The sequence below is a fragment of the Oryza glaberrima genome, chromosome 2 (genome assembly GCF_000147395.1).
Source record: "Oryza glaberrima chromosome 2, OglaRS2, whole genome shotgun sequence".
Classification (NCBI taxonomy): Eukaryota; Viridiplantae; Streptophyta; class Magnoliopsida; order Poales; family Poaceae; genus Oryza; species Oryza glaberrima.
In genome coordinates, this window is record NC_068327.1 from 20,661,367 (window position 1) to 20,684,899 (window position 23,533).

The 23,533-nt window shown below is 38.5% G+C and overlaps 1 protein-coding gene across 1 annotated transcript; it reads left to right on the forward strand.

The window, feature by feature from the left end:
- The first annotated feature begins 6,433 nt into the window (after positions 1-6,433).
- On the forward strand, positions 6,434-20,664 carry LOC127764327 (uncharacterized). Its single transcript, XM_052289188.1, has 18 exons — positions 6,434-6,654; positions 6,758-10,555; positions 10,651-10,849; positions 11,771-11,910; positions 12,020-12,099; positions 13,384-13,515; positions 13,589-13,705; positions 14,342-14,434; positions 14,714-14,791; positions 14,995-15,051; positions 15,376-16,045; positions 16,128-16,183; positions 16,720-16,796; positions 16,870-16,952; positions 17,043-17,122; positions 17,894-17,973; positions 18,524-18,569; positions 19,502-20,664. The coding sequence occupies exons 2-18, from the start codon at positions 6,898-6,900 to the stop codon at positions 20,306-20,308; spliced, it is 6,453 nt and encodes a 2,150-aa protein (XP_052145148.1). The 5' UTR covers positions 6,434-6,654; positions 6,758-6,897; the 3' UTR covers positions 20,309-20,664.
- Positions 20,665-23,533: the final 2,869 nt, after the last annotated feature.

Genomic DNA, 23,533 nt, shown 5'->3' on the forward strand with positions numbered 1-23,533 from the left:
TTAAACGTCATGTGAGTGTATGATTTAAAAAATAATAATTTAGAAGAGAAAATATGCTAATTAATTACCATCCATGCATGCACACCTTATATTATGAAACATTTTAAAAAGTAGTTGTGTCCTATATTTTAGAATAGAGGGAGTAATTCCTTTCACACGGAAAACAAGATACCTTATTAGCATAGGATTAATTGCGTATTAGCCAAAAAAAACATAAAAATTGATTGATATGATTTTTAAAACAACTTTTCTATGGAATTTTTTGTAAAAAAAGTATTGTTTAATAGTTTGAAAAGCTTGTGTGCGAAAAACGAGGGAGTGATGTTAGGAAAGTTGTCCAAAGAGCACAGCCCACGTCTCTGGATTTTATTGAGCTGAAAAATTAGAACCTATTTTGCTGAGTTTTATTTTCTACCCCCTTCCGTAAAAAAAAACAAACCTTGGGTTGAACCTGGACATACAATGTGTTCAGATTCAAACCCGAGGTTTAATTTTTTTTGACCGAGTATGAATCTGGACATATATGTATCCACATTCAAATCCAGTTTTTTTTGGGAGGGAGGGACAGAGTAGTAGGGCTTATAAGCAGCGACACATGATCGAAGCAATTTAAATTATAGTTTTATATTCCTACTTTAATTTTGTGGTTTAGAAGCTAAGACTAAAAATAAATAATGATTAATTCTAGGTTAATATATGATCATATTGATAACATATGAGTGTATTTTTTTTCTATTTTAAAAGAAATATTTGCAACCAATTTAATTGGATAAAAGTCCAAAACTAACGTGGATTGAGTATCTGGAAACATGCTAAACAATGCCTTAGATTTTAAATATGGTTATATGGTTTGTGGGTTAACAAACCGCCAAGCAAAATATTAGGGTTATAATGTAAATGCATAATATATATAGCACAATATACTCCGGTGCACCAGTTTTATTTTTGTATCTACTGTGTATGTTGGCAGAGTTCATGGTTGATTTTGTTCTTTTTTTGGGTTAATTATTGTATGAAAAAAAAAGTGGGATGATTGCCCATTATCTATCTCAAGAAATGTTAGTTATTGACAATGTAGGTTTAGATATAGAGACTGTATTGGGGTTATAATCCATTTTCTTAAAAGAGAAGAAACGTTAGTTCATTTGAAGGAAAACGTGTCATCATGCAAAACGCAAGAAAGTTTAGACGGGTGAGAATAAAAATGCAAAATTAGAGAGGAACATGATACACCAACCTCGCACCCTTAGGGCAAGGGCAATAACACAGCCCGTTGCCGGCTCTAAACATTAGCAACTCAACTATAGCAAGCACTGCAGGCAACATTTATAATAATCATTTATATCACTTACTCTAAAATACTATTATTTTATCTATCAATCTGAGTTCAACTTTTATATTCGATTCGCTATATTTTCGATGGGTCCAATGATGATCCAAAGTGCAAGATGCATGAGCTTCGGTGTCCCGTGCATGACCGTTGACTATGTGGTCGAATTGGCTCTATTCTCTCTCCTAATTACTATCCCCTGCACGATGTACCCAGGCTAATAACTGGCTTGTAGTCTTATTATACTTGCCCTTAGAGAGTTCCGTCGCAATCCTTGTTACTAGCCACCATATCTCTGTTTTTTTAAAAAAAGAAGTACCACATCTCATTGTACTCATGACTCGGTGACCGTCTCTAATAATACAATCAAATTTCGAGACAAAATATAAGCCCAAACCTTCGAATAAACCATCGTTGTTTTGGTCACTAAGAGCAGGTACAATAGCAGACTATAAATCAGCTATAAACACATTTCAAGAAGATTTTTTTAGAGAAGGGTATTTTTTTACCCGGCCTTTGTATCCAACTGGATATATGCAGCTTTTTTTTAAATTAGGAACTTAGCCTATTAAACATGGAACTTAGCTCTCAAATAACCCAATCTAAAATTTGCTCCAATGGAGATTTGAACTCAGGACCTTCGAGTGCTACTCAGGTCACTGCAACATTTCAAGGAGATAAAAGAGAAGAGAGAAGAACAACGGACTACAGATTTATAGCCAGCTACAGCATGAACTACAAGATGCATGTGTATATGATAGGTGGGACTGTGTATTAATTGTGTAGTAATCCCTCCGTCCCATAAAAAACCAACCTAGTACTGTATGTGACAAATATATCCTAGTACTACGAATCTGGATATACATCCGTCCAGATTTATTGTATGAGAATATGTCACATCTGATTCTAGATTTATTTTTTATGGGACAGAGAAAGTATATGATTATAAATAACTATTATATGAATTGATTACAGATGATTTAGAACCAATAATTGGCTATACATCTGATAACTGATCTGGGCTCCTCAGCTCTCACCGTCGTTGGATCGTTGCGACGTTGTCTACTACTACAAGGCTACAAAATTCAATGATTTCAGAACCAGCGTCCCAGCTCCGCAGCTTGGGTTGGGGTTCATTTACCGGTTTACCCCCCACCGCTCCTCGTCTATGAAACGAAAAGAGAAAAAAAAAACACAAAATCCCACGTCAAAAAAACAAAAAAAAAACGGCGAGACGCACCGAAACACACGCAGCCACGGCACGCCCACGCCACGCCACGCGACGGACAAAAGATCACAAGAAGCGGGGGTACGCAGCCACGCACGCACCGAGGTGGGGCCCGCACGGGCCGCCCCTCACGCAGGCTGTCAGGTGGGCCCCCACCACCGGGTGGACCGCCCCACGAGGCTTACGCCATCCCAGCGTTTCCCTTCCCCCCCCCCCCCGCAGCTTGGCCGTGCCTGACTCCCCGACCCCACTCGACATGTGGGCCCCACGTGTCATCGGGATCGCGCGCTGCGTGACTTGTGCGCGTAGCAGAGCGAGCGGATCAGGATGCCTGCGCGGCTTGGCTGGCTCTTTTGCTGTTTGGCCCCTCCGGTTATCCACATATTTGCGATATGGCCTCCCCAAGTTAAAGTTAGGAGTAGTAGTAGTACACTAGTACTGTGGTTGGAGTGGAATTATATAATCATCTCCTGCTCAATTATTTTTTTTTGTGCACGTCGACCGATGTGATGCGAGTATAGTGGCGTCCCTATGATTAGTTAGTTGGCCTTTTCAGCCCCTTTTTCCTGTTGATCCTGGATATTTTTCCTTCTGGCGCCACGTTAAGCATTTAGGCCCCTGTGAAAAAGATTCTGCCATGGAGCTGAGTTCACTCCTACAGTCATGGGTTGAAGTCAAAACCTCACAGGGCGGTGAAAGTCTTTGGCACCAGCCACCAACTGCCACGGGTGTGCTCTCCTTTCCAACTTCTTTTTCACACCAACTATATTTCATATCAAAGGAGTTCCATTTTTTCTAGGGTTGATAAATCATAGCATTATACTATGGGTTCCAATGGATACATACATTTATTAATATTGTGTGTTTTCTTATAAGAGTATGGGTGTATCTCGGGATTCGTTTAAATCAGACTCGTGCATTTGTGCACGTTGGTGGTCTTTTATTAAGAAACAAAATCGTGTTTATGGAGTTGTAGCCTCGATAACGATTTTGAAAACTTATATATTATAGTTTAACATATGAGGAAATAAAATGCTATCTTGCATAACCATTCATGGTTAAATGCATGCTACAATTGTCTATTTTACGTAGCTATAGGTGTAATTTTTTTAAAAAAAATAATTAAGATAAGCGTATGTTCGCGTCATGTACCAACCTCTTGTTTCTAATTCATGCTTATGGAGCTGTATCGGTGGTTACAATTTTTAGACTCTTAAATGTTCCCTATGTTCAAAATGATCCGATAAGAAAACACATTGCCGTGTTACATAAACATTACTTAAATTTCACACCAATTAGATCTCACAGTGAGGAATAAACCGTTGCTCTAGGGTTAATTTATACTAAATCACACCATCTCAGTAATAAACGTATGCACACGTTTTGGTGAAATTGTGTGTTTCCTTACAAGAGCTTAAGACTATATAATTTCTCATATTATGTTTAAATGATACACACACGTGTCTATGTAGGGTTGTGCATGTTGACGGTACTTCTATGAAGGAAACCATTTCATGCATATAAAGCTATCGTCTCTAACATTTTTTGGACACTTTGATATTTGCCTATGTTGTAAGTTATCGGGCAAGGAAATAATTTATTATCTCATACACAGTTAAATGCATGCTAAAAATAGTTCTTTTTCTACATAGCTATAGATGTAATAAGTTATTTTTCAAAAAAGAAATAAAGCCAGCAAGTGCCCGCACTATACCCGGCATGCTGTTTCATATCCATGCTTATAGAGATATATTCGTAATTTTAAACATTTGAAGTTTAGTAATTGTTAACAGTGAAATTTGGTAATCGGCAAAGACGTCATCGGCTTAGAGTCATTATCGGCTGCAGCATCTCGGAATCAGCCGATGGGAGTTATCAAGTCGCCAATAGTCGGATTCCTGCTATATTCGGTTAAGGAAATCAATCTACTAAAGGAAGCTTATCCCTAAGTGACCGAGTTTAAAGAGGATGCGGCATGACAGTTTATCTATTAATTAGGAATAGTTTGTTAGTTTCCTTTTATCTTTAGAAAAATGTGTTTAGTGTCCGATAAGGACTTTATATTTTCATTTTATCTTTAGGTTAGTTTCTTTCTTGTCCGATAAGAACTTGTATCAACCCATGGGTATAAATATGTACACCCGGGGTTTATGTAATCTATCTTCACGATCAATACAATTTGGCGCATCGCCACCTTTTACCTTTTCTACTTTATTTTATTGTTCGGCGGGACTTGGCACCTGACGCGGGGCTGCATCGATGTTCGATCTCTGGCTAAAGGGTAAGTCCAATGTTCCGCCAGTCCAGGCAATTGTATCGTCTACGTCGGCATTGTTTAAGGCTGCATCAGTACATTCGACCTCTTGGATCGCTCTGGTTTGGATGATATATTTGTCTACCTATTTATCATATGCCTCTGTTAATCTAGTCTTAGCATATCAATTTAGCTCTATCGGCTGCTTCTCGTTTTAGGGTTTCTGCCGGTATCGGCTAAATCGCGTTGCTAGATTAGATTAGCTTAGACATCTACCACCCTGAAAACTCAGTCAACAGCTTGATTGTCTAGATATTATGTTTCTTTTCATACTTAGTGCTGCATTAGTTAAGTTTGATCTACTAAGTCGTGCTTAGAACCATAATCTCTAGCCTGCTTCTTGATTGCTAATAAGGGTTTCATCGGGGTTTCAGCCGATGAGTTATCTGGACGTTGCATCGGCTTACAAGGATTGCATACATATTGGATTTAGCCGATCGCAATAAGATTTAATTGTTTAATATAATCTTGTGGATTTTATGACATCGGACCTCCAGCCGATGTATGTTTTAACCTTCGGATCAGTGCTTATTATATATTGTTTCTAGCCGATTGGTTTCTACTCGATTATATTGTTATTTTATTACATCAGCCGATTGCCTTTATATCATCATCTACATTGGACATATAGCCGATTGCTTAAACCCTATCGCTATTGGCTGGTATCGGCATCGGCTGGAATCACTACATCGGCTTGTTAGCCGATCGACTGTTTTGATATCCTATTTGCATATCTTGTCAGTTGCAGGATCAAACTGACTGGCACGCCCGCATCTCATCAAGATTTGGACCTGCACAGGAGCTAAGCAGATCTTCCAGGCCAGTGTGTTCGATTTTTTCGTCATCAGTAATATTTGAAACGACCAGATAAACAAACAAATTGCTGTGCTGCGCAAGTAATTTTTTGGAACCACATATATATAATAAAGTACATCTTAAAAAGAAGCAAATGAAGCAAATATATTCACCAATCACCACCATGTGCCACCCTTTTACTCCCAACAAAACTACTCCCTTCATCTATTATTTTTGATAGTCATATTTCTAAATCTAAAAATTTTATTTTTGATAAGCATATTTCACTTCAACAACCTATCATTTTAATGACTATCTCGGATTTAATGCATGACTCTCCATTCTTCCACACATGATTGGCTACATGGGCATTGAGAAACATAAATATCAATGAATCGCTTGTTTACGAGGAATGACTAGTAGCATGTTTATATGGATGATAAGTAGAATTATTTATCCTTGGTCTATGTGCCAAGATGTCAAGATAAAATATGACTATCAAAAGTAGATGGAGGAAGTATTACTGTACTTTGAAACACACATGCTGCAGTAAAAAAAAAGAAAATCTAACAACAAAACACCCACAAAATTCGCCTCTTCCCTACAACTCCACATCCCAACGGCCGCACGGAAAAAAACACGCGCACCGCAAAGAAGAACAAAAACCGACCCACAGAGACGCACAAGCACAACACAACTCCACTCTCTTTTTTCTATTTTTTCCGCTTTATTTATTTATTTTTTTCTTTCGCTTCCTCATATTATACTCCTCCTCCTCTTCCCCCCTTCTCTCTCTCTTCCTCCCTATCCGCCTCCTCCTCCGCCGCCTCCTCCCCGCAACGACGCGGCGACTACGACGACCCGACTCGCCGCCTCCTCGCCCCCCGCCGCCGCGGCGCGCGTACGGACAGGCGGCGGGCCCCTCCTCGCCGGGCGCCGGGGTCCGCAGGCATTCGCCGCCGCCGCCGTAGTGTGGCTTCGTTTGAGGTTGGTGTTCTCTCTCTCTCGTTGTTTTTTTTTTTTTTTTTTTGGTCTCGGTAGGGTTTGGGCGGAATTCTGATTGGGCGTTCGTTTGCGGTGGAGGTTGCAGGGGCTCGCGAATTCTAGGGTTTTTTTTTTGGGTGTGATCGGAGGTGGGGAGAAGCGGCGAGGACGCGGGGGGAGGGGAGGTGGGGGGGCGTGCATTGGATGGTCTCGATCCGTGCGGCTCCCCGCTGACACGCTGCTTCGATGGAGGAGCCTGACGGGGAAGCGCGTGGGCGGGAGGATCATGCTGCGGTTGGGCGGTTGGGAGGAGAGGAGGGTGCTGTTGGCGGCCGTGGCCTGGCTTTGCTCGCTGTTCCTGAGATGGGCGGTGAGCTCGGTGATGGTGGGAAGGTCTGCGGTGGTCAGCAGAGACGCCTGCCCACAGAGGGAGATGGAGTCCGAGATAATGGAGGTGGCTCCGCTGCAGAATTGGTGGAATCTGCTGTGAATGTTTCTACCCCTTTTGAAGGAAGGGGTCAGATTGGTGGTGAGAAGGAGTCTAGTTTGCAGGAGGGGTCTATGAACATGGCGGGAGAGAAGCATGGCAGTTATCCTGTGGAATCTGCTGAACCCAGCAATTTGCAGACGTGTCATGCGCCCAATGGCGGGGTATCGAATAAGACATTATTTGCTCCCTTCAGCGAAGTTTTCTCCAGTGATAACGGCCATATGCGTTACTTGCTGGACAAAGCGACAGAGGGGAGCATTTGTGAGCATGGTGATTTGGCGGGCAGTAAAGATGATTTGGGTGGCACAATGGACGTAAAGACAAACACAGAAGATTTACAGATGGTTTGCACGAAACCACATTGTGATAGCGAGGGTTTGTCGGATTCGCATAATGACAGTGAGCGATGGCCACAAGTGGTTGATGGGGTGGGATTTACGATAAAGGGTAATAATGAGCTGAAACAAGTTGATTTGATACCAAAAATTGAAGCTGAAGTCTCTAGGTCGGTGGAGGATGATTCAATCCCTTCTTTTTCTGGTGGTATTGATGATTCTTTACGCAAGGCAGGTTGTGCGTGTGAAACTCTCAATGATTTGGGGATGTCTCATATGGCCAATGGTGATTTGTGGTGCAATGTTTTATATGCCCCTCTTAGTGAAGGATGCCAGTCCAAGGATGCTCGACACATAGCAGTCATGGGGAACAAGGTGACACAGGGGAGTCAATGCGGGCAGGGTGATTTGGCGTGTGATGGAATTGTTTTGCGAGGTGGGGTAGACGTAGAGAAAAGTCTAGATGATTTACAGATGTGTTCCAAGGAACCACAATGTGATAACAAGGGCTTTCCATATTTGACAGAATTTGGTGTCCAGCAGCCATCATATGGCATGAATGTCATATGTTCGAAGACAGATCCTAACCATCAGCTGGAAAAGGATGAATTGTTGACAAATACTAGAGGAGAGTTCTCTAGTTCTATCCATGAGGATTCAGTTCCTTCAATTTCTGTGAGCTCTGTTGATTTTACTTTTGATGGCAACGCTGTTCAGATTGGTAAAACATCTGAGCATAGAGCAATCATGGAGAAAGTGTCGCATGGTTCACAGCGAGGAGGTGTACTTTCCTGTGAGAGTAGGTCTTTAAAGGAGTCTCATGCAGATGAGAATCAGAGTTCCACATTGGAGGTTAAGACATGTGAAGAGGGCTTACAGACAGGTCAAGTGGAACCATGCCACAGCATCGTAGCTTTGTCGGATTCAGGGAAGTATGGCACCGACATATTACCACGTGGTGGTGACGGTCTGAGATCGATGACTGGTGCTAACCATGAGCTGGTAAAGGATGTTTTTCATCCAAAAAGTGATGTAGTGGTCTCCTGTCCAGTGGATGAGGCATCGATTCCCTCTAACTATAATAGCCCCATTGATGTTCTTTTATACAAAGAGGATGGTTTAGTTGGTGAGATATCTGAAAATAGAACTGGTGTGGAGAAATTGGCTCATGATTTGCTCGGAGAAGTTATGCTTTCATGTGACAGCAGGCCTCAGACTGAGGCTTCTGGAGATGAGAATCAACACTTCTGGATGGATGTTCCAAAGGGTTCAACTGCATCTGTTTGTGAAGTAGAAAATACAGGCACTAGAAGATCTTGTGATCCCTGTGCTGAAATAGAGTTTCCACTCCAACAAAGTCGTGAAAAGCATGTGATCTCTGAATCCCCCCCAGAGAGAGATCTGACTAGTTCGTCCCATAACCTACCTTGTGAAAATGAACCTTGTTATAGTGGCAGGGAAACACCCGCCTTCTGCCTAGGCCATCAAGATTCTGCTGGTATTGGACTGGAATCTTCAGACTGTTTGGTACAAGAGCTCAATACGTGTACTTCCACTGATGACAAAGCTTGCTCTGTTGATTTTGTTGAGAATGGTAATGGTTCTCATAACCAAAAGGAAGTGCCGGTGATTTTCTTCAGGCGGAGGAATCCAGTAAGAGCTGCCTCATCAAGAAATTCTAATTTTGAGAAGTGTGACCAGATAAACAAATCAGGTAATAGTACACGCAAATCTAAGAAGGTTGACAGTGTAAGCTCATTACTTAAAAGCACCATGATTAAGTTCCCAAACAAAACCACAAAGGGAAGAAGTGGCATCAATAGGCCATTGAACTCTTCTGCTTGGGGCAGCCTACAAAAGCTAATGGATGGTTTCAATCAGAACTGTGGTCCTTCGACTTCTCGTTCTCATCAAATTTGTTTGGGAAAAGAAATATCAAATAGAGGATCTAGCGAGAAAAAACAGCTATCTATTCGGAAAATTCGAACTTCAAGATGTTCAAAATATAAAAACACATCACTTTCTGATATTGGATATTTAGCAGGTGAATTGAATGGCCAACCGACCTGTTCAGTGAGGATTGATACTAATGTTTCTTCTGATGCATTGTTCAATTCTTCGAATGGTGCTCACAAAGCTGCACAGTGTGTTGAAGGTAATCATACTCTAAAATTAACATCTAGCCTGACTGACACACAACAGTTTGGCTTGGAGAATGTTACTCAAGAAACATGCCCTGGGTACATCCATGGAGAGTGTGGTACTTCAACTTCTGAACGTTCTCTAAATAATATAGTTGGGTTTTCACCAGACTCTGTTTTGGATATAGCTTCTGTTACATGTGAAAGCAACACTTCTGCAACCCTTGATGTTATAGTGCATGAAAACCCATCTTGTCCTGGTGGATTGATTGGAGGTGGTCTTCGTGCATCTGCTTTATCTACTTCTCACTGTGAAAATCATCATGCTTCATCATTGATGGATTCGGAGCAGCAGGTCAAAACTGTGAGGGAGAACGACATGGGGAAGGAAGATGTCATTCCATCACATGCCATGATGTACAATGATATTGGTGAAGGAAAGCAAACTTTAGCGAAGTCCAATACGATGAGGAAAGGTAGAAATGTGGGAAAGCAGGAATGCCGAAAGAAAGATGGAAAGAAGGGAAAAAACATAAACAAAAATAGAAGTTCCACCAAAATTTCATCTAGTGAAGCTTCAAAACTCGTGTCCTTTTCTAATGATTCACCTTCACTTGATCCATCTGAGTTGCTGCTTCATACGAGACCTCCAAAGTTTGGTTCTTGTTCTAAGGTCGTAACTTCTGCCATACATGATGTTGGTATGCATGGATATGACAATATGTGTCCTTTTGGAATTGACAATGATGACGAAGGGAGTGCATTTGACAATGTGAAATCACCAAGGCGCAAGAAAAAGGATAGTCATGGAGGAAAGAAGGGTAAGGTGCGGGATCCACATGGGAAGGGCAGAAGCAAGAAGAAAAATATAGCTGATAACACCTACGGTTTGCCGGCTCAGTTAACTGACCTGTCAGAACCTCGCATGAATAAACAGAGTATATATTTTCATCTTTGACTTCTATCATTTGATCCTCCTTTACTATCATTTATCAAGTAGCTTCTGTTGGTGCTAACTATCTTATTTATACAGGTGATCTTATTCCTGCTGCTGAACTTGTATTCAAGAACTCTTCTGCCGTATCTGTTGAATTACCTGCAGTTGTTGCTTGCAAAACTGATGGTGCATCTGTACCACCAGCACCTGCTTGGGTTTGTTGTGATGATTGCGAAAAATGGCGCTGCATACCAACTGAACTGGCAGATAAAATCTCAAAAGAAAATCTCAGATGGTATTGATTTCCATCCTGCCATCCCTATTTGATCAATTTTCTTGGTTGCACCAGTCCTCTAACCTAATCGAGTAATCATACGCTGAAATCTATTACTGCATTGTTCCACTGGAAAATAACTCATTTGAAATCCTTTTTGTTTGGATTTCCTTTTGTTTTGCTATGCTAGTCCACAATCACCTATGTGAAATAGAAAAGTTTGGTAAAATGGAAAACATATTTCTTTCTAAAGGAAGAAAGACTTCTGACACTATATTTAGATAATCTGTAGAGTAAATCTTACATTTTGCATTTGTTTGTGCTCTATCATTTTGGCAGTTGGCTAGCAGCCAGCCAGTTACCCAGAGGAAGAAAGGTGCTTCTTGCATGTTAGATGTGCCCATGTTCAATATTTCATATTAGTATTTCCTGTGCAAACAGAGGCTGTTCAATTCTACAGTGTAACTACAGATATCTATTGCATTCCATTCCTTAAAATATTCGTATTTCATGGGCCTTTTTCATTTATGCTCATACTTTCCACGGGATTCATGTAGACTATTAATGTATATATGTAGAAACATATCATTTGACTTGAGAGGTGATGTCATGGGATTTGTCTTGCATAATACTTTCATAACAGGCAGTTTCCATGTACTATATTGTAATGAAAAACATGGGCAATATTGCATTGGAGACTGAAAAGTGAAAAATGACCTGTGTTTGTGAAGTTTGAGAGGGCAAAGATTAACCTTATTACCAACATGTGGCTCCGCTACATTGAAAATATATATTTTAATTCTTCCATTTGGTTTAATATTATTGATCTTTTTGATGTAGATGTCATTTCAGATGTGTTTGCCTACTCATTTTGAATTTTTTTCTTTATCTGTTGAATGGTTAATAAATTACAACTCATTTTCCTTTCTTGTTTATACAAAGGACTTGTAAGGAAAACGAAGATAAGACATTTGCCGATTGCTCTATACCACAAGAGAAGACAGATGATGAGATCAATGCGGAGCTTGGGCTTTCAGATGCTTCTGCTGATGAAGCTAATGGCGATGGATCAAACTCGAAAGGTTTGAATTTTTGACTCTAGACATTCTGGTCAGAAAATGCAAAATTTTCTTTTGTTGCTCTCTATCATATCTGATTTGTGACAAACTTTTTCATATTGCTGTGTTGCAGCTTCTGGAGAACCAAACTTTGCACTTCTCAGGTCAAACTTGTTTCTACATCGTAACCGCAGGACACAATCCATTGATGAGGTATGGGTTGATCTACTCACTTTTTATTTCTTAATTGACATTCTTTTGTTTTCTGTTTGTTAAATTTACCTAGCATTATTTTTTTCCGACCATATTGCTTTTTATGTGCAAGGAGCAGTTAAGATTCATATAGAGTTTTGTAGTTTATGTGTATTGTACTCAGAACATGGTATTGCAATAAATCTTATGGGGGTGAGCATGCTACACATTGTTAGGCTCAGTTTGTGGTTGCTGTGTTGCGCGCACTTGTTTTTTAAGTTTCCGTGGAAATGAACTTATAATTATTGTAGCTTATTCTACAAATCGAATCACAGTTAGATAAAATATGTTATCCATCTGTCATGTTTTCCCAATTTTCATATTTTACATTATAATATTATCGTTTGCCACATGGATCAAAATAAAGGCAGTTTGCTCAACACCAAAATTCAAAAGCTCTATCTGAAAACGAGATTATCATAAGGCACCACAATACCAAGATCAAAATAAAGGCAGTTTGCTCAACACCAAAATTCAAAAGCTCTTTCTGAAAACGAGATTATCATAAGGCACCGCAATACCAAACAGAGCTTTAGTTTCTCCACTTACCTCATAGTTTCACTTCCCATGCCGCGTGTAGGATAAGCTGGAAAAAACTGTTGCTGAAGTGCCTATGTAAAGGCAGACAGTTGTATCATAGCCACTCCAAATCAAGGATGGCCATGGTTCACAAGTTTTCAGTTACAGCAAAAATTCACAGTCAGTTTCACTTGCGCACATTTCCATTTCTCCCTTCTGCTACAGCATGATTAGTGGAAGGTGGAAACTGTTGTTCAGGACAAGTAAAATGCTCCCCATGGCCTCTCTCTCTCTCTCTCTCTCTCTCATATTATTTATGTTTCTGCACCCTCAACCTCTTGAATTTATATTATCTCCTTTTTATTTTCTATCTGTACTCCCTACAGCCCTGAAAATCATTTTGGACATATCCAGTCTTCAAAATACAATTTTGACCACTAATTTCTATTGTGATATATTTTTAAGTAATTTTCGAGACAAATCTACACACGTGATTATATTTTTTCATGCCTCCAATCTAATTATTTAAAAATTTATCGATATTCAATTTTTTGAAAGTTTGACAACATGTCCGAAAGAACATGTTTATGTGCCTGGATGGAGTACAGGCTAAACTGTCTTGAACTGTTGTAGACAACTTATTATTTCTTTGTTCTTGGTTCTTTTGGGGGTTGAAATTCCAGCAGACAAACCTGATATTTCTATTTTTTTATTCAATAATGCAAGAGCATGGTATGCAATTGTAAGCCGCCTCACGATGACCGAATGGGTTGTAGAGATGGTTGCTTGAACAGGATACTCAACATTGAATGCACCAAACGTACATGTCCATGTGGGGAGCACTGTTCCAATCAGCAGGTTAGATTCTTTCATATCCTTGTTCTTGTTTCCTTACTATGCTGGGTTTGAACTTATAAAGTTCTTGGAACAGTTCCAAAGGCGTACCTATGCAAAACTTGGTAAGTTCCATACTGGTAAAAAGGGCTATGGATTGCAATTGAAGGAAGATGTATCTGAAGGACGATTCCTCATTGAATATGTTGGAGAGGTAGTGCTTCATGCTGCCTATCGTCCCCCCTCCTCTGTTTATTCCGGGTTTGTGGTGGCGTTATATTTCTGTTAGTGCAACTTGCCCATGGGAGCAATGTTTTATGTTGGCATGTCACTAAATAATACCTTGTATCTGTTGATTGCACTGAGCCATTTGTGCATGCATGCATGCATGTGTTGCCAACATGCTCTGTTTTCTTTTTTCTTTTTGCAGGGAAACATGCTCTGTTTAAATGTTGATTATGTTGGTTTCACATTCGTTGTAATGAATACCTTGTTCTGACATAGCCAGGATACTTATCTCATTCTTTTCACATGGATATTGGTAAAAACGCAAAAAGAATGAAGAGATAATGATTCCATTAGTAGCATCCTTCATTCCATGCATCTATTTTATATAGATATATTTTTAAACAACTATAACTCTGATATTACTTCGTCGTGTTTCCGACTTATGTATTAAAAATATACTAGTATATACAAATTCCATTTTTATCCAAAACTGTACAACCCTCTGGTACAGAAATTCTGTGTATTTATGCAATCTGCTCTCTAACTCAATTTCTCTTCTACTATTATGAATGACCTCATGTCTAATGAGTTTGTTGATTTGCTTACTTCATTGTTGTTTCAGGTCCTTGATATAACGGCTTATGAATCCCGCCAAAGGTATTATGCCTCTAAAGGCCAGAAGCATTTCTATTTCATGGCACTTAATGGTGGTGAGGTATGTCTTTATTTATTCTTAACCATTCATATTGCATAGATGTACTCCCTCATTTCTAACTTCATGTCTTTCTCAATCCCTGCCACTTCTTAGATATGCCTTCGATTAGAAATTATCAGATTAGTTCATTTATATCATTTCCTATAATATCAATAGATGATACAAACAACCCAGTGTGGTATCTGTTTTTCTTATGTCAACCTTCATGATGCTAACACTTAAAATTAAATCAGTTTATAGTTAATACCACTTTTGGCATTTTGCTTTGAACTCTTCTAGGTGATAGATGCTTGTACTAAAGGAAACTTGGGCCGGTTCATCAATCATAGCTGCAGTCCTAATTGCCGTACAGAGAAGGTAAAACCGATTTATTTGATCTTTATATTTGAATAGCTGACCAGATCCCTTGCCTTTGTTACTTAAAATATCCTGATAATGTCCAATACAAGTCATATGTTATATTTACAAATAAATAAATAAATAATGATTGGTGCATAAAATTGTGTAATTAGTTATATTCTTATTTTGAGTCCATTAAATTACTTTTTCCTTGTGAGCAGTGGATGGTCAATGGTGAAGTCTGCATTGGAATATTTGCTATGAGGAACATCAAGAAGGTAAGGCTAGAAACTTGAAATCATCAATGAACATGATGCAGGTCCTGAGAAACTGAGAGTTTGCTTTATACTAGCTAAATTTAAATACCAACTTAAAATGTTGTATATTTTTTTGGGAAAAACATATTAATTTGCAAAAAAAAGTCATATAAAATAGCCTAGCCACATGCAAAAGACCCCAATTCAAGTGGTTATCTGGTACACTGACTACCACCACCACCTTTCTTATTGTAGAGATAATTTGTGCAAATGAAACGTATCCTTCAGTATAACCTATATCTGTATTATATGTGCTGCACTTAATGGATATTTATTTCCTCACAGGGTGAAGAATTGACGTTTGATTACAACTATGTTCGTGTATCTGGTGCTGCTCCTCAGAAATGCTTTTGCGGTACTGCCAAATGCCGGGGTTACATCGGTGGTGACATATCAGGCGCTGATATGATTACTCAAGATGATGCTGAAGCAGGGACTTTCGAACCTATGGCTGTTCAGGAGGATGCTGAGGAAGTACTTGGTGCAAATGGTTTGTCCTCTCATGGCACACATCTAGATATTGTCGACCATGAAGCTTCCACTAAAACAGAAGATTCAAATGATTGCCCATCTGTGAACCCACCAGAGTTAGAATCTGAGCAACAAACTTCAGGAACCTTATTTGACATAAGTGAGCCAGAAAATTCCTTAGAAGCATTGAGCCCACAGGATGATGAAGATGTCGTCCGCACACCTGTCCATGTGTCCCGGACAGTTGAGAGTACGTCGCGGCAGTTTCCAGAATATGGTACTCGGTCATCAGAAATTTTGCAAAGGGCTCCATGCACACTGGATGGACCAAAGGTTCCAAGCACAACAAATGGAATTCCGCCTAGTTACGATTTGGGGAGCCACCGGGTACCAGGTTTCCACGCTAATAAGAAAACCAATGTAAAACATCATTTGATTCTGAATCCATCATCAGCTCCTATTGACAGTGAGCACATTTTGGGAGGTAATACTGTTCTTCCAAGTGTATCTCTCTTTCTGTCTAGGGTTACATATGACTGTTAATGATCGCTACCTGATATGCACAGTTGAAGGAAGATTGAACAGCTTGCTTGATGTAAATGGAGGTATTAGCAAACGAAAAGTATGTATCCTCTTGTCCTTTGCATTATATATATACTTCAATTATAGACTAGGACTGAATATATTTTACTGATTTTTTTGCATCAACTTTTAATTAGGATATGTTGTCATATGCTAAATGACTAAAAATCAACCCAGTTTTTTTATGAGGCATTCTCTTACGGAGTTTGCACCGCATTGGGGATTAGGGAAACTTATATAGTGGTATTCCACATTTCTTGAGCGCAAATGCTAAAAGACAGTGTATGAAATATGGATTAGTATTTCTCACACTTATTAGTATCAATCTCAAGAACATAGTGTATGAACGACTTTCGATTGATTGTACTTCTACCTTTATTAGACTTCTTTAGGTTTAAATTGTTTCTTGGTCATCCTTTTTGGTACACGGTGTGGTTTGAACTTGAAAGGCTAGGCAATATTTGCATGTGTTCTGTGTTGCATCAATTGGGCGTCAAGCAGTCCAAATATCTCTCCATTCTACCTTTTCTGTCATTGGATATTATTCTAACTACTGATAATTTTTTTTTCCAAAAGGACGCAACAAATGGATACTTGAAGCTTCTCCTTGTGACTGCAGCGGAAGGTGACAATGCTGGGGGCACGTCTAAAAGGTTTGATTACCTAATAACATATCCAGCAAGTTACATTTGCCCAGTCTAAATATGCTTCTGTTATATCTTTCAGTGTAAGGGATCTTTCGTTAATTCTTGATGCACTTCTGAAAACAAGATCCAATTCTGTCCTGTTGGATATCATCAATAAGAATGGTACATTTTCTTGCATTCTGCAGCTTTTTACGTGAAATACAATCATCTAGAATTACTGACTAATAAACTATTTGTACTATTTTCTGACAGGACTGCAAATGCTTCACAATATATTAAAGCAGAATAAAAGCGATTTCCATAGGATACCTATAATAAGAAAGCTTGTGAAGGTTTGCATTTCTTTTTTATGTTATGTCTTATTACATTAGTTTCCAATTAATATATCACATTAGAGCAAGTACATCCCTTAACAATTGATCTAGGTACTACAGTGGACATATCAACCCCCACAAGATCCTTGTTAGCTACTCCCTCTGATTCTTTTATGACTTGTGCACAAAAATCAAGAAAAAAAACTCAAAATGACTATTGTCCTTCATTTATGCTGCACTGGAAAAGATGATAATGTATTTTGTGAGATGGTGGCATTTATTTGGCAAGGGCAAACAAGAAAGAAAAGATGTAAAAATGCATAGAAATTCCAAAGCAACTTACATTTAGGAAAGAGTTGAGTAGGCTAAAACGTATTGCATTTGGAATTGTAGGGGTGTTTTTTTTCCCTAGACCTTTGGTACCATTAATTATTATATGCCACCTATTTTTTGGTGCTAACGTTATAATATTTTGGAGATTTTATCATTAAACATTTGTGAAATGTACGAGGGAGAGATTTAGCATGAGCCAGTTACCACGTTTAGCATGGGCGAAGCATTTTTGCTGTAACACCTAAACCCATGGCCCATAGCACAGGTGCTAACTACATACCTGTCCTCTAGTACCTTCTTAACAGATAGGGATGGACATGCTTTTAATTTGTAATGAGTGCAATGCCTGCACCACTGTTCTTATTTTCTGTATAACAAAAAAGAGAATAATATTTCTATCACAGAATTATATCATTATGGGACCCTATTTTTTCCTTATGAGTAATCTTTCTTCAGGTACTTGAGTTTCTAGCTTCCAAGGGCATTCTGACATCTGAACATATAAATGGTGGTCCTCGATGTGCTGGGACAGAAAGGTTTGATTATTCAAACTTGTTATTTATTCATTTGGTATTTTTCATTCTTAGGTTTCATTATAGTTTTCTGTATATTTGCTTTGAGTAGCAACATATTTTTTATGCCAAAACATGGTCTTCCGAGGAAATAAATGCAATTCTTGCTTGTTATTTTTGTATGTTTGATATTTCAAGCTTTCAAATTTTGCTAGTACATCTTCTGTATGGCCTTTTGTAATGCATCAAGCAACCACATGTGAAATGTGTTTGTAGCATTGCAATTTATTATATTACAAGTCCCATATTAAAGAATATTTCCTAATGCTGCCCTGAGTGAACAGTATATTTGGAGGTGACAATTTTGAATTCAAGACACTTGTTTTATGTATATCTAATTGCAGTTGCAGGTTTACCATTAATTGTATTACTAAGCTTTAGCCGTGCAAATAACATGCTATGGACAGTATTTTAATGCTCTAAATATAGCTTCTTTTGCTGTTGAAGTTTTCATTTTGAAGCATCAATTCTACAATTTTTCCTTACCTTTTATTCTCTGAAATTCGCATTGCAGCTTCAGGGAGTCGATGTTGGGCTTGTTAAGGCATAATGATATGCAGGTAATAAATATACTAATCCCAACGTGTATGATTTTTATCTTGTTTTTTAGGTATTTGTTTGTGCATTGACTCTTTGTTATAGAAAGATTGCAAGTTTGCAAATGCAATCAGCAAATTAATTATTTTGGGAGGGAAATGTCACTTTAAAAGAAAGCAATACAACATAATTGGTAATACTAGTGCATGTTTCTGAGCTTGTCATGCATATACATGGTTTGATATTGATTGTTTCTGTATTGTAAATGCTTAGTTTATCCATGGACATAGGACAAGTCTTTTTGCTTAGAGCAAAAAATGGAACCAAAATCAAGTTTTCTTTATTTTCGTTAATGGATAACCAATCCAAATTTCCAATATAGTTTGAAAATTCATATAGTTTTTTTGTTTGCAAATAAGTTAGCAAATGTATTAGTGCGAGTACTTCGCTGTAAACGGATTATGCATTAGCATCATCATGTTTACTTATGAACAGCTGTATTCTTTGAGCCTTCCCGGAAACTGCTGGAACTTAGTTAAATACTCCCTCCGTTTCAGGTTATAAGACGTTTTGACTTTCGGCAAAGTCAAACTGTTTCAAATTGAACTAAGTTTATAGACAAATATAGTAATATTTATAATACTAAATTAGTTTCATCAAATCAATAATTGAATATATTTTCATAATAAATTTGTCTTGGATTGGAAATGTTACTACTTTTTTCTACAAACTTGGTTAAATTTAAAGCAGTTTGACTTTGACCAAAGTCAAAAAGTCTTATAACCTGAAACGGAGGGAGTACAATTTATATTCTCTCTTAGCTGGCTTGATATCTGTTGGTCTTTAATATAGGTTTTGCAATAAGAATATTGTTTGTTATTACCTGCATTTATAGGCTTAGTGATTCTCTGATGTGAGGATATGACCTGTTTGATTCATATAATGATTTTAACAGGTTCAACAGATTGCTCGGAACTTTCGTGATAGATGGATCCAATGGGCCCCTCGAAATATTTCAAGAAATGAGCCAACAGAATATTCACGTGCATCCATATCTGCACACGATATTCATGTCATTTCAACAGCTGGTGGATCTTTTCCAACTTCAGCCAACACTATGGATTGGAAATCCATCAGAAGAAAACGCAAGAGCCGTTGGGATTACCAACCAGATGACCACTATAAAATGGGTGGCCTGAAAATTCAGAAAGTTTGTCCTGTACAAAGTGAGTTTCGGACTGGCTCGGTGGGAAATAAGTTGCATGGTAATTGGGGAACGAACAGCTCCCACAATAATGTTCCTGTGGTGGGAAGTTCAGCCGATGGTGCAGATGATGAAGCACCTCCTGGATTTGAGTCTCAACAGGAAAGTCGGCCTGGACAAGCTTGTTTAGAATCGGGGGTTTCTCCAGGATTATACTTGGAGAGGTATCAACATAACTTGACTATTTCATACGGGATTCCAATCGCTTTTGTTGAGCATTTTGGAACCCCAGAAGTTGAAGGAGGGCCATGTCGCAAAAACTGGAAAGTCGCACCTGGTGTGCCTTTCCAGCCCTTTCCACCATTGCCGCCCTATCCAAGAGGGAGTCCTTGTCCTTCCACTCAGATGTCTCAGCATGAACACAACAGTTTGGGACATTGTGGCAGGGCTGCAAATAGAGACGGGAGAATACATAGGAATTGGAGAAATGGGGCGAGAACAAAATTTCCATACAATCATCAAGGACGGAGATTTCCTAACAATAATCAAAGATTTTGAAAGTTGCCTGCTGCCTCCAACGTCTCAGGAGCAGGGTGATCCAGGACCTAGAGGCAGGGAGTGACCCAAGTCCTGGTTTTTGAACCTCAAATAGTGGTTTATACATTGTAGTTCCTGTTTATCAGAGCCCCAGAGGTGTATCAGAATTGCGTGCGCCCGTAATTCTATTTAATAGGAGCAGATGTTACTGTCAGTTTATTAGAGGTAGAAACATATTCTGCAAATAGGTCATTGCCTTTGCGGTTCTTTTACTAATTAATTTGCCCATTGGCTCCCTCTGCGCTATGTGTAATCCCGATAGGAATAATTGATTTGATTCAAATCGCTTTACAGGCAAAATGGCTAATTGGTTTCAATCTTTCTTCATCATGTCAAGAAAGATACATGGGATGTGAAAAGTTCCTAAACAGCCTTTTTCATATCTCTTTTCCTTTGTATAATTCACAGTGTTCCCTTCTATTCAATGCAATGCCTGGTTAGTCCATTGTTTTACTTCAAAATGTATGTGAATGTGACTTGCCATGTCGACGACGGAGAAAACGAAGACAGTGGAGAGAAATGAATGCATCTATGGGCAAGTTGTTGAGCAAGTAGAGCGGCTCTCAAACTTATTGACACATGTTACTAGTATTATTGAATATACTACAAAGATAGAGAGTGCAGTACATTGGCATTTAAAGTAAACGGTACTCCTACTAGCATATGAATTTGTAAGCAGGAGCCGGTATAAATAGCCAGATTACAGATCAGGATCACTGTTTAATCATTATAATTATGCTGTTCCATGGTTGACAAATAAACTTTTTTCCTAGTCAAATTTTACTCCCTTTGTTTCTAAATATTTGACGCCGTTGATATTTTTAAATATGTTTGACCGTTTGTCTTATTTTAAAAAATTTAAGTAATTATTATTTTTCCTATCATTTGATTCATTGTTAAATATACTTCTATGTATATATATATATATATATATATATATATATATATATATATATATATATATATATATATAGTTTTACGTATTTTACAAAAGTTTTTGAATAAGACGAACGGTCAAACATGTGCTAAAAAAGTCAACGGTGTCAAATATTTAGAAACGGAGGAACTATCAAGTTTGATCAAGTTCATAGAAAAATTTAGCAACACCTAAAATATCAAATTAGTTTTATTAAATTTAACATTGAATATATTTTGATAATATGCTTATTTTGTGTTGAAAATATATTTTTTTATAAACTTTATCAAACATAAAAAAAAAATTCTGACTTGGAACTGGAATGTGGAAGAAATGGCGTTGGCTCTAGGGACAATGACACGAGCTGCCAACCACTCCTGAATCCCGATCAAGTGATCATCACCGATCGATAGATCGCAACATCACCAGTGAGTGTACTCGGTACTGTAGTACTCGAGTAGTACTACTGGCCTGGCCTTACACGCCGGATGCGTGGCCAATAATAAATCCTCTGTCCCAGCCTGTTTAATTGACTGGACGGCAGTATTAATAGCAGTACAAGTTCATCAAGAAAGCTACTACTAAAATGTAGTAAGATCACGTTTGAAAAATAGGTTTGGAATATATTTTTCCATCCTTAAAAGGGTAAGTTTCAATCTTAGCCATTCATTCTTCTCTTCTCTTTTTATCATATCCTTTCGATCATTTCCATTTTTCAATCCCACCCTTTCTAATCCATTTTCTAAACACATGAAAGTTTTGACGCAGGGGGCTCACCATGTACTTGCAGTCGCTGTTTTACTTCCGGGGCAGCGTTATTAGTTTCTAGAACGCATAAATTTAATGGGAATTTGGCAGAACTTCTAGGATATAAAGGATAACTATTCTTTCTGAGTGTTTAGCTGATTTTTTTCCCTTTGAAATTCCATTAGTTATTTGCAATCAAATGAAAAATGTTTCTTGTGAAAGATTCCCTATTTATTTGTTTTTCTGTTACATAAAAGACATGTACACGTGCACACCACTATACACAGTCACGAGTACATCCCTGACATGTTCGTCTCGCGGTTTCCAAGCGAGTTAGTTTTTTTATTCGTGTCAAAACCCCTTCCGACGTTCGGTCAATCATCCGATGTCATACTAATTTTTTTTTCGCGAACTAAACAGGAACCAACTACATTACCATCGCACCACCGGTATTTCTCAACGCGCCTCTCATTTATTGGTGTTGCGCGTGCCTTCAACTATACAAAGTTCCAAGCATCTTAATCACTAGGACGGGTTACAATCAAGCATTAATCTCTTCTTATATGATGCAGATGCAGTGATCATGCAGGCGCAGTAATGCAGGCGGCGTCGCCGTCGCGCGTACATACGCCGGGCCCCGCTGCACTAGCTATCCTCTACAATTTATGGAGCTCGTTCCTTCCTCCTACCTAGAACCATTTCCATTTCTTTTAGCATTTTTCAAGTAATTATCGAAAAATGAGTTTGATTGATTTGTACACCAGTCACTTTCCCATCTTATTTTGCCTCCTCTGCCATCGGTAACTGATGAATGTTGTTGCAGTCGTGATTGAATAGGTGACATATCCTTTTTCAACACAAGCTCGAATTAATGGACGAATTAAACTTATTCATCTAATTTATAAATAGATTTGTTACATCATCAACATAAAGTGAACAGTAGTACCCATGTTCAAGCATAGAAAATATGCATGCTAATTGAACGCGGGGAGATGTTGTGTGGTAAGGGTTTAGATAAATTTAAATAATCCACTTCATCGCACACGCTTCAAACATGACAGTCCCATCGTTTCGTCTACTGCTAATTATAAGCTGTAGTATTTTTATTGACAAAAAGAATTTGATGTGTTTTTAGCAAATTAATAACCAATATAAAAAATAAAGTAAAAAAAAAAATCAAAATCAACTCCTTTGCTATTAAGCTGTATAGCAAAGGCCAAAGGATGGAGCTATGGGCTTCGGGAAAAAAAAAGACGAGACATTGTCAAATTATACATATATTATGGGAGTACAATTTAAAACTAACAATTAAACTGCTGCAGAATAAATCTAACCATACAAATACCCCCTACACATCATACACGGGAAGAAACATGCATAAGGGCAACAACTCTAGGCAGCCGTCCAAGCTCCAAGCTCGCCAACTCATAGTAGAATTGCAATTTGCAAGTATGTCATGCCATAAGTAAAAAAAAAATAAAAAAAAGTATTCCATCCCAGCGATGATTGACGATGCCAAAGTC

What these genes read in the sequence shown, in the direction of transcription:
- LOC127764327 (XM_052289188.1), top strand. Translation starts at nt 6,898, where the DNA reads ATGGAGGAGCCTGACGGGGAAGCGCGTGGGCGGGAGGATCATGCTGCG. An exon ending in CTATGAGGAACATCAAGAAG is followed by an intron (nt 15,052 to 15,375) that starts GTAAGGCTAGAA and finishes ATTTCCTCACAG; the next exon opens with GGTGAAGAATTGACGTTTGA. An exon ending in TAATAAGAAAGCTTGTGAAG is followed by an intron (nt 17,123 to 17,893) that starts GTTTGCATTTCT and finishes ATCTTTCTTCAG; the next exon opens with GTACTTGAGTTTCTAGCTTC.